General features: G+C 41.0%; 2 protein-coding genes across 2 annotated transcripts in view; both read right to left on the bottom strand.

Moving 5' to 3' along the window:
- Window positions 1–549: 549 nt before the first annotated feature.
- Window positions 550–2,409, bottom strand: LOC121879155 (cuticle protein AMP1A-like). Its single transcript, XM_042385753.1, has 3 exons — window positions 2,305–2,409; window positions 1,409–1,617; window positions 550–1,089 (listed from the first exon to the last, which is right to left on the bottom strand). Exons 1-3 carry the CDS (start codon window positions 2,311–2,313, stop codon window positions 897–899), a joined length of 411 nt encoding a protein of 136 aa, XP_042241687.1. The 5' UTR covers window positions 2,314–2,409; the 3' UTR covers window positions 550–896.
- Window positions 2,410–10,544: 8,135 nt separating this feature from the next.
- LOC121879167 (cuticle protein AM1199-like) overlaps window positions 10,545–12,056 on the bottom strand; it is a 2,443-nt gene continuing 931 nt past the window's right edge. Inside the window, exons 2-3 of the mRNA XM_042385765.1 lie at window positions 11,834–12,036; window positions 10,545–11,194 (exon numbers count right to left, since the gene is read on the bottom strand). Coding sequence (XP_042241699.1) covers window positions 11,014–11,194; window positions 11,834–12,036 — 384 coding nt within the window. The 3' untranslated portion in view covers window positions 10,545–11,013. The remainder of the gene's footprint in view (window positions 11,195–11,833; window positions 12,037–12,056) is intronic.

Here is a 12,056-nt window from a genome sequence, read left to right as displayed (position 1 = left end):
CTTAACAGGTGTGTAGGTGGTTTATGTTGGTGCTTGTTAACAGGTGTGTAGGTGGTTTATGTTAGTGCTTGTTAACAGGTGTGTAAGTGGTTTACGTTGGTGCTTCTTAACAGGTGTGTAGGTGGTTTATGTTGGTGCTTAACAGGTGTGTAGGTTAATCTTGGTGTAAGTTTGTATCACTAATTGAGTTAACGTTTTCATATCAATTCTCATTTCAGTCATATTTGACAGGTGTTTAATTCCGTGATTCACCTGCAATTGTTTTTACACTTAAACCTGTTGTTGTTGTTGTTGTTTAGTGTTATAGTTATTGTTGTTGTAATTTATATACTGCCTCAGTGGCCAAGGTCTAAAAGGACCGGTCACTCCGTCTTATTTTCAACACGAAATAGAAAGATAGAGACAAGCAGAGAGAGAGAGAGAGAGAGAGAGAGAGAGAGAGAGAGAGAGAGAGAGAGAGAGAGAGAGAAACCATATCTTGCATCCATTAAAAACATATAAAGTAATAATATCAAAACAAACCTCAAAATGATAATTAGTCAACACATATTTGCTCGACATTTTATTGGTCGGTTTGCTCATGACTTAGTTGTGAAATAACAGCGAAACAGTTCATGACATGATCGTCTTATGCTAAATAATTACTGCTCAGTAAAGAACGTTCTTTTGAGAGAGAAGTCAACCAGGAGTATACAGATGTATTGGCTTTAGGAAGCTAAGAATGTATTATGAAGCGGCCTTGTTTGACTAAAGAATGCATTAACAATCTACCCTAAATCATCTTCAGAATCTATCAGTCTTCAATAAGCCTCAAGATTGTGACCCCGAAACATTTTTTCTTGCTGTGGCCATCTTCAATATACATTCACAGTCCTGCGAGGGTTCGTCACTTAGAATCAGCCAGTCACTCTCTTGCCCTGCTCGTCGAAGGTGATGCCCTGACGGCGCTGTTCGGCAGCGATGGCCAGCAGCTCAGGGACGTGGGCGGGCAGTGGGTGGCTGGTAGGGAAGATGGGTGATTCAGGGACGAAGCCCCTCTCGTCGGCTGTGTAGGTGACCTCGACCCGTGTACCGTCATCGAGCGTGAATCTGAGGGAAAACAAGAGAACATTTTCCTGAATTGGTGATTTCTCAACAATTTGTATAAAAACAAATAATTTCTGCCTACACCTGCTCCTTTGAGTGACCTGTTAAATGAATACAAACAATTATTTAAGGGGGGGGGGTGCATAAAGGCAGACATAAGGATGAGTTTACGATCTTGGACATCTATTATTCTTTTTTTTCTTTTTTTAACCTATAGTTCTATGTGACAACGAAAAGGTCATAATGTATGTATGTGACAACGACTATAATATTCAATATCATCTAAGGTGTAAAACTAAGTTCAGCAAGTGAACCTTCTCACCTGTAGGAGCCCTGCACGTTGGCCTGGCCGACGTTGCCGGGGCGGCCTTCAGCATTCACGGAGATGCCGTTCTCGGTCTCGAACTCATACCTGTAGTTGCCTTCACCGTCGTCGTGACGGTTGTCTCTCAGGACAGCAATGTGTCGTGGGTCATCCTCCGGGAACTGAGGGGCGGCGACGGCGACAGCGGCCAGGCAGGCGAGGACGACCTGGGGGAGGAAGTAAAACAAGAGTTAAGGGTAAAGGAAGGTGGAGACTGAAGCAGGTTATCCTTGGACTCTAATCCGGGACGCCGTCTGGAGAAATGGAAACTGAAAGTGATGATTTAAATTCTCTGAAGGAGGTTGAGAGCGTGTCACCCTTCTGCTTCCTCGCTACTAGGTGGTCAAGTTCTTCACTCTCTTAACTGCTCTATCAATCTTTCTATCTTTCTGTCTCCTTCCACCAGAGTCGTCAAGGTAGAGTCATCTTGAGGTACAGCTATTCATCCTCAGTAGTCATCTAATTTCGCTGTTTCATGGAACATTAAATTCAGTATTCTGATAACTGTGTTCTTGAGTCTCACCAACAAGCTTTGTCTTCTGGTCCACTTGTCACTATACACTCACTTCTAATGACTCTGAACTCGGCCATATTAGCTTAACCTTCACTACCATAAGTTTTCTCCTTGTTACACTCCAACAGAAGACTTCATCGTCAGTGGTAATCATCTTGTGTCTACGTGTAGGTTTAACACCAACCAATATTCCGTCAGTGCCAGAACGAGTCACTTGCTCCCGTCCCTAAGAACTACCACCACCGGAACCACAATTCTATACGCCTCCAGCTAATACTACTATTACCACTACTACTACCACAATTATTACTAGTACGTCAATGTCTGCATAAGTACTCACGAGCTTCATGTTGACTCTGTGAGGACGAAGAAGAGTATGTGGTTTGGTGAGGAGGAGACACGCTATATATACACACACTCACACCCCTGCAACAAGAGCAGATCACCTTCAGCATAGCTTTTCTTGTGGGCCGTTGGGACACGGCAAGGCTGTCTGGTACACATTCCTGGATGAGGATGGGAAGGAGGATGAAGGAAGAGGGGGAGGAGGAGGAGGAGCTTCTGCTGTTCCTGTGGGCAGGGCGTCAGACCCGTCTCTCCTCACTTGTAAACAAAGGCGCCTAATGCACGTTGATAAATGATGCGTTGGTGTGACCGGACACATGTGAGGCTGTGACACGAGTCTCCATTATCTGAGATGTACGATGTGATTCTTGTTTTAGCTAATCTCTCTATATAACACACACACACATACACACACACACTCACACACACACACACACACACACACACACACACATGTATACAGTAAATAAACTGGTCGTAACTGCGAGAGAAGGTATTTTTTCGTGTTTCTGTCCGTGTGTTTGTCTCCAAAGAAACTCGATAAATTATTTGTCGATTGACACCAAACTTGGCCGGGTTGATCAACTCGGTGAAAAGATCCACATGATAACATTTGGGTGTAAATCGTACCCAAATTAGCCAAGTTATTGCCAAGGAACGGTTCGTGTGGTGATTACATATTAACTTAGTTGAACTTACACCATTGGTTGAATATTAATCCTGCCATGATACCTACTCGCGGGCACGATTTTAATTTATTATAAGATCTTTGCTTAAGTATCAAACACAGTCATCAACTGAGACTTGCCCAACAGAAGGGATACAGTACAATAAGTTGACCCCAGAGGTATAAAGCATCTCTCATAATAACACACCTGCATGACACCACCAGCTAATATATGATGAAACATTTTTAAGTCTTTTCAGGTGTAGGACGAATTCATTAGTCATGGCTTCTTCTTACTTTTAGGAGAGAGAGAGAGAGAGAGAGAGAGAGAGAGAGAGAGAGAGAGAGGGAGAGAGGACACTGGGCAGTCACGTCTATCTAAAATTCGTGAGCTAAGATCAAATTCTTTAATCCTTTTGCCAACTTATAAATAAAGTAGTTTTAAAGCAATGATGAGACGGACTGTTCCCTCACGTCTGACTAGATTAAACAAAAATACATATTTCCAAATATTTGAAAATATTGTGAATATTTCAAATTTTCTTCTGTTTTCACTATAATTTCTTTAACTACCGCCACCACCACGAACACTATTACTACTACGGATGATGATGATATTAATAACACCAACAATTAAAACAACAAAAACATTATAATCAACAAAAACATTAAAAACAACAACACAATTACCACAACTTTCGCGATCATAACCATAACTCAAAACAAAAACCCTTCACACACACACACACACACACACTCACTCACTTCCTCCTCCACACACACACACACACACACACACACACACACACACACACACACACACACACACACACACACTCACCTCACACACACACACACACACACACACACACACACACACACACACACACACACACACACAAGGCTACAGAGCGTGTCAAGTAACGGGGGAAACGGTGGGTGTAGGTCGAGGGGTGGGCGAGGGTGGCGGTGGGTCTGGGTCAGGCTTGAGGGTTGGGCGTGAAGGTAGGCTGTAGTGGTGGGGGGGGCGAGTCTCGTCTACAAAGTGGTTCCTGTGGCATTAGGAGAGAGGGATGGAGGAAGGAGCGTGGGAAGGGAGGAAAAGGAGAAGGGAGAGAAGGATAAGGAGGAGGAGAAGGATGTGGATAAGAGGGGGGAATGGGAGAAGAAAGAGGGACGGAGGCAGGGGAAGGAAGGAAGTAGGGAGGTAGAGGTGAAGGGAGGGAAGGAATGGAAGGATATGGAAAAGAGGAAGAACGGGAGAAAAGGAAGGAAGGTATGATGAAAGGGAGGGAAGGAAAGAAGTAAGGAAAAGAAGGATGGAAGGAAGGGAAGGAATTAGACAAGGGAAGGCAAAGAAGGAGGGAGTGAAGGAAGGAGGGAGGAAAGGAGGGAGGGAGGATGCAGGTGTGTCCAGATAAGAGACTCGGTTTGGGGACCAGTTTTTGCTCCAGTGATTGAAAGTGAAGAGTAGTTTCGAGGCTCAACATTATAAGCGACCCCTTCCTTCCTTCCTTCCTTCCTTCCTTCCTTCCTTCCTTCCTTCCTTCCTTCCTTCCTTCCTTCCTTCACTCATTCATTATCCTTCCTTCCTTCCTTCCATTATTACTGCTATGTGGTGACGGAGGTACAGGTGTGTGGTGACGGAAGTACAGGTGTGTGGTGATGGTGGTACAGGTGTGTGGTGATGGTAAGTACAGGTGTGTTGTGATAACAGGTGTGTGGTGATAACAGGTGTGTGGTGATGACAGGTGTGTGGTAATGACAGGTGTGTGGCTATGACAGGTGTGTGGTGATGAAAGTAGAGGTGTGTGGTGTTGGCCTCTGTATCTACCGTGGCAAATGAATATGTCGTGTTCTCATCCCAAGGTGTCGGGGCTCAAACCAGATACCACAAGGGTAGGCATCAAGGTACTGCCCACTGACCATGGTGTGGTGTTTTGTAAGATGGAAAGTAGAAAATTAAGAAACGGATTTTGTCTTTATTTTTTTTTATTTAACATTTTCCTGTTTTCTTTCATATCTGTTTGTGTTAATTTGTTTATACATACATACATACATACATACATACATACATACAAACTCACAATATGCAAAAATATACTCACCTCGCACACACACGCGGGGAAAAAAATATATATGCAAAACTTCAGAGATTTTACATGACAAATAAATCCTGTTTTTGTTCAAGAATACAATCCATTTTAATATACCAACTCTTTCTTATCTCCCTCCATCAAGGCCTGAAGCCACAGAGGATCATAAGAGGAGTGTCTGTTTGTAACTGGTAAACGTTAGATAAACCTTATATCATACAGCGTAAAGAAATGGCGTCCATATTGCACTGAGACCTTACCTTAACATCAGGTATAAAGTAAGAATGTGTGCTTTAAGTGATCTTGTATGTTAGTTTTGTCTCTTAATTAGTACTAAGTGAATGTGTTTAGTTAATGTGAAATCTTAGTTAAATTCTGATGCCATATTTGTTATTTTTGTGTTTTAGGTGAAGGTATAGTTTTTAACATCAGGAATTGTTAGAATGATGACCCAGGTTGTAGCATAACAGTAAGTGTTGACCCATCATGGTAAGACAACGACTCCTTGTCTAAACCAGCTGAGAGATCTTACCTAAATCTTGCCTCATAATTAGATTTAAACCGGGATCCTGTCCCAGGTAGAGTCTTAAACCTGTTTATTTACCATTTACACCATGGATAAATGTGTCTCTTATCCATTCATGCTTGAGTAATATTCCTAATATTAAGATACTGATTCCTGTACATCTATACTTTATTAATATAGCTTCTGTCTATTCTATATTTGTAATATATGTTTGTTTATAGTTTAAAAATCCTGAAATCCTGACCCATATATACCCCTCAAGGTTATGTTAAATATTAAAATAACACTTAATCCGGGTACCAGCTCTTTAAAATAATATCTAATCCGGGTACCAGATCTTTAAAATAACACCTAATCCGGGTACCAGATCCTTAAAATAACACCTAATCCGGGTACCAGATCTTTAAAATAACACCTAATCAGGGTACCAGCTCTTTAAAATAACACCTAATCCGGGTACCACATCTTTAAAATAACACCTAATCCGGGTACCAGCTCTTTAAAATAACACCTAATCCGGGTACCAGCTCTTTAAAATAACACCTAATCTGGGTACCAGATCTTTAAAATAACATCTAATCCGGGTACCAGCTCTTTAAAATAACACCTAATCCGGGTACCAGCTCTTTAAAATAACACCTAATCCGGGTACCAGATCTTTTCTCTGTTTCCTGAAGATGTAATAAAAGATATTAGTTTACCACAGTAAGTCTCAGGGACGGCCATTAATCGTCGTACATCTGGAGGACACAGGTAAACAGATTGCCATCACGGTGTCGTCTGTTACCACACATGTTGTCGTTTATCATCTACCCTGTCGTCGCCCTTGTTCAAACTTAATAATTGATTACATTTTTTTTTTGCCGTTACTACTTTCCATTCTCTCGTTCCTTGATTCTGACGTTGGGAAATAATATAGATAAGACAGACAGGCAGACAGACAGGCAGACAGACAGACAGACAGACAGACAGACAGAAATAAAAAAAGGTTTGAAAAATAAATAGATAAAATTAACCTAAAAAAATACAAATAAATCGGAAATAAACGGATATCAAGGCTGACAAAGAGACTGACAGAGAGACTGACAGACAGAAAATATTATAAGAATTACATACATTAAGTTTTCCCTCAAAGATATTCAGTTATGAGTCATGATGGCAGCTCACGACTCTCTTCCTCAGCAGTTTACCAGGCAGGAAAAAGTGGTGTCTCTTGTGTGTTGAGTATACTGTGTGTTGAGTATACTGTGTGTAGAGTATATTGAGTGTTGAGTATACTGTGTGTTGAGTATACTGTGTGTTGAGAATACTGTGTTAGGTATACTGTGTGTTGAGTATTCTGTGTGTTGAGTATACTGTGTTCGGTATACTGTGTGTTGAGTATACTGTGTGTTGAGTATACTGAGTGTTGAGTATACTGTGTGTTGAGTAAACTGTGTGTTGAGTAAACTGTGTGTTGAGTATACTGAGTGTTGAGTATACTGTGTGTTGAGTAAACTGTGTGTTGAGTAAACTGTGTGTTGAGTATACTGAGTGTTGAGTATATTGAGTGTTGAGTATACTGTGTGTTGAGTATACTGTGTGTAGAGTATATTGAGTGTTGAGTATACTGTGTGTTGAGTATACTGAGTGTTGAGTATACTGTGTGTTGAGTATACTGTGTTAGTGTACTGTGTTGAGTATGCTGTGTGTTGGTGCTGTGTGTTGAGTATACTGGGTGTTGAGTATACTGTGTTGAGTATACTGAGTGTTGGAAGTATACTGAGTGTTAGTGTACTGGTGTTGAGTATACTGTGTGTTGAGGTATACTGTGTGTTAGTGTACTGAGTGTTGAGTATACTGAGTGTTGATATATTGGTGTTAATTATACTGTATGTTGAAATTATAAGTGTTGTAGGTGTACTGTGTGTTGGTGTCTGTGTGTTGGAGTATACTGGTGTTGGGTGTACTGTGTGTGTTGGAGTGTCACTGTGTTGGTGCTCTGTGTTGGGTATACTGTGTTGAGTATATACTGTGTGTTGGTATACTGTATTGGGTATACTGTGGGTTAGATATGCTGTGTTTAGAATACTGTGTTGGTATACTGGGTTGGAGTATACTGTGCGTTGAGTATACTGTGTGTTGAGAATGCTGTGTGTTGGGAATACTGTGCACGTTAATTATACTGTGTGCTGAGTATACTGGGTTGGAGTATGCTGTGCGTTGAGTATGCTATTGTGCTGAGAATACTGTGTGTTGAGTATACTGTGTTAGGTATACTGTGTGTTGAGTATACTGTGTGTTGAGTATACTGTGTTAGGTATACTGTGAGTTGAGTATACTGTGTGTTGAGAATACTGTGTGTTGAGTATACTGTGTGTTGAGTATACTGTGTTAGGTATACTGTGTGTTGAGAATACTGTGTGTTGAGTATACTGTGTGTTGAGTATACTGGGTTAGGTATACTGTGTGTTGAGTATACTGGGTTAGGTATACTGTGCGTTGAGTATACTGTGTGTTGAGTATACTGGGTTAGGTATACTGTGTGTTGAGTATACTGGGTTAGGTATACTGTGCGTTGAGTATACTGTGTGTTGAGTATACTGGGTTAGGTATACTGTGCGTTGAGTATACTGTGTGTTGCGTATACTGTGTGTTGAGTATACTAGGTTAGGTATACTGTGCGTTGAGTATACTGTGTGTTGAGTATACTGTGTGTTGAGTATACTAGGTTAGGTATACTGTGCGTTGAGTATACTGTGTGTTGAGTATACTGGGTTAGGTATACTGTGTGTTGAGAATACTGTGTGTTGAGTATACTGTGTGTTGAGTATACTGGGTTAGGTATACTGTGTGTTGAGTATACTGTGTTTTGAGTATACTATGTTTTAAGTATACTATGTGTTGAATATACTGTGTGTTGAGTGTACTGTGTGTTGAGTATACTGTGTGTTGAGTATACTATGTTTTAAGTATACTATGTGTTGAATATACTGTGTGTTGAGTATACTGTGTTGAGTATACTGTGTGTGTTGAGTATACTGACATGAGTGAGAAAGCCCTAACTTAAACCAGGTTCTTGGACTAATGGGCCCCAGTCCTGATAGAACCTAACCTGACCTCACCTAACTAACCTGACCTCACCTAACTAACCTGACCTCACCTAACTAACCTGACCTCACCTAACTAACCTGACCTCACCTAACTAACCTGACCTCACCTAACTAACCAACCCTAATATAACGCTGTTGCAAGTTAGAAGAACCCAAGTCCTAAATAGGCCCCAGCTTGGCCTAATTTGACCATTATGACTGGGGCCCATTATGACTGGGGCCCATTATGACTGGGGCCCATTATGACTGGGGCCCATTATGACTGGGGCCCATTATGACTGGAGCCCATTATGACTGGGGCCCATTGTGACTGGGGCCCATTGTGACTGGGGCCCATTGTGATTGGGGCCTATGACTGGGGCCCATTATGACTGGGGCCCATTATGTGATTATGACTGGGGCCCATTATGACTGGGGCCCATTATGACTGGGGCCCATTGTGACTGGAGCCCATTATGACTGGGGCCCATTGTGACTGGGGCCCATTGTGACTGGGGCCCATTGTGATTGGGGCCTATTGTGACTGGGGCCCATTGTGACTGGGGCCCAGTATGACTGTGGCCCATTATGACTGGGGCCTATTATGTCTGGGGCCCATTATGACAGGGGCCTATTATGATTGGGGTCCATTAGAATCGGCTCCACTGAAATGGGAGCCCGTTTGAACTGATATGTATTTGGCTCCTTGAATTGAAAGCCAGTTTCTAATAAGGTTTGGTTAGGTTAGGTCAGGTCAGGTCAGGTCAATTTAAGGTTAGGTCAATTTAAGGTTAGGTTAGATTAGGTTAGGTCAGGTCAGGTCATTTTAAGGTAGTATAGGTTAGGTTATATTTTACGGGCATTATCCCACCCGGGCACAGGTAATTTTTAATGACCCACATCAAGACCTGGAGGGCGAAAATATAATAAATTAATAATAATAAATAATAATAATAATAATAATAATAATAATAATAATAATAATAATAATAATAATAATAATAATAATAAAAAATAACAATTACAATAGAAATACTGTTAATACTAATAAAAATTATAAATAATACTAATAATACTAATAATAAAGATCCATAAATAAAAATAAATACTAAATAAAAATAAACCAAGAATGATAAACGCTATATGTATGTTGTGTTGTCAATAGTAAGAGAAACAATTGAGACCCTGCAATTGTGTGTAAATGAGGCAGAAAGTCAGATCAGCAACCTGGGACTTGGTCACAATTTTCGTGATGCCATATGGCAGCAGGGTCTACCATTAGACAACACATTATGCTGCCAATAATCCTCCCAGGTGGTAGTACCTCCCTGTTTGGTAACTACTACCTAGGTTAGGTAGGTCAGGTTAGGCTAGTTAAGGTTAAACTAGCTTAGAGTAGGTTTGGCTTAGGTTAGGTTAGGTTAGGCTGGCTTGGGTAAGGTTATATTAAGCTAGATTAGGATAGCTTAACTTACGTTAGTTTAGGTTAATTTAGGCTAGGTCAGGTTGTGTTATGTTAATTTGAGATTGGTTAGGTTAGTATGAAATAAAATAAAACATGAAATAAAAAAGACTGTAGGTTAATTAAAAATATTAGTATCAAACACATATATTTATTTAACACAGGTAAGTTAAAAGAGGAAGTTGAAGGGTCACTTGTAATTGTTTTTACCTCGACTTCAATGTCTCTCAAATAATTGTTTCCTTCCGTCTATTTTTGGTTTATCTATCAAAAGAGATACAAACAAACACACGAGAGAAAGTTAAAATTCATAGTCTTTGTTTGGTGTTTTTGCTGTAGTTGTGTAATAAGAATATTAGATTTTTTTTGAGCAGTAGAGGATAAATATAATGAAGGATAAATAATAAATAATAATAATGACCAAAAAATATATTGCATGCTATTTATTACAAAAGCATCACAAAAGCATAGGATTTCGTCGTTCAAGGAGAGTTCGAGGCATGCCAGTTTTATACCCCCGGAGTCTGTGATCTTCTCAGTGTACAGACAGGTGGTGATGGTCGGTGGTGAAGAAACATGGAGAGAATCCTACTGTCACGGTGTGCCAAGGGAGGTCATTAGGGTGTAGTTTGACCTAGGAAATGCCATGCTCAGTCCTGGAGGCGTTTTGAGGATCTTGAGATGATAGGATGTTTTAGGATGGTATTTTTTTTGGTATCTTGGTTGGCGTGGTAGGATGTTTTAGAGGTCCCCCAGTGCCTACCGTGGGACCAGGGAGGTGTCCTGAAGATTATAATAATGTATGTAAGAGGATTGCGAGGTGTGGATAGACCAAGGATGTTCAGAGTTCAGATGTCGTGAGTAATCCAAACGGAAGAGTCTCTAGAACGGCCTTCCGCGACCAGCAGCTGCACGGCCTTGTTGGGACTGGGCAAAGGCGATCTGCTCGATGGCATGGGCAGGGAGGGGGTGGGGGGTGGGGATGAGGGGGGACTCGGCACGGTAACCCTGCTCGTCGGCGACAAATCGAACGTCAGCCCGAGTACCGTCAGGAAGAATGAATCTGAGTGGAGAAAAAAAAATAGATTTATCAATACAAGTGAAATTTCCAACAAGTCAGACAATAACGGATACATTAAAACAACATATAATAAACCACATATGTTGGGTCAAATATGCTGAAACAACTATTTTTTTTAAGCAAAGTATAAGATAATGTGATTGCCTTTCACCGCGGTATTCTGTTACGACTCTGACGAAACCCAACTCTTATGTTTATGACTGAAATTATGTATTTTCAGCAAAATTTCTTTGAATGTATGAAAACCGATTTTTCCTGTGACAACATTAGCGAACTGTGCCGTTAAGGATTATGGTTTAATATATAACCATTTGAGGATGATGGTTTAATATGTGTACAGTATATATTAACCATCGTCCTCAAAAGGTTATAGATTATCGTCCTCAAAAGGTTATAGATTATCGTCCTCAAAATGTTATTAAAACAATGTCCTCAAAAGGTTATGTCCTTTCATTCAAGATTTTGTCGTTGCCTTCACTAAGAGATTCATATAAAAATATTAACACAAAAGTAGAAATGACTGGAAACCCAAACTACAGAAGAACATCCTGACGTATTAACTATTGACGAAGATATTAGTAATCGACATCAACACACAGGTACCAGGGCCAGGAGACTCACCTGAAGGTTCCCTCTATGTTACTCTGTCCCTTTGACCCGGGGCGTCCCACCACTTTACTGTAAATGTCGTTCTCGGTCTCGAACTCGTAGTTGAAGTTGCCGTCACCGTTGTCCTCTCTTACGTCCTTCAGTATCTCATAGTGGTGAGGGTTCTGGAACTGAGGTTTGGCGAGGGCTAGGGCGGCGAGGCAGGCGAAGATAACCTGAAGGTAGAAACGAGGGT

This window comes from Homarus americanus, unplaced genomic scaffold (assembly GCF_018991925.1).
Source record: "Homarus americanus isolate GMGI-L3 unplaced genomic scaffold, GMGI_Hamer_2.0 scaffold18453, whole genome shotgun sequence".
Taxonomy (NCBI): domain Eukaryota; kingdom Metazoa; phylum Arthropoda; class Malacostraca; order Decapoda; family Nephropidae; genus Homarus; species Homarus americanus.
This window is presented reverse-complemented; position numbering and strand designations above follow the sequence as displayed.

Bases quoted from the DNA above. Each gene is read 5' to 3' on its own strand.
- LOC121879155 (XM_042385753.1), bottom strand. The intron at 1,090-1,408 runs GTGAGAAGGTTC...GTTTTCCCTCAG, and splicing joins AACGTGCAGGGCTCCTACAG to ATTCACGCTCGATGACGGTA.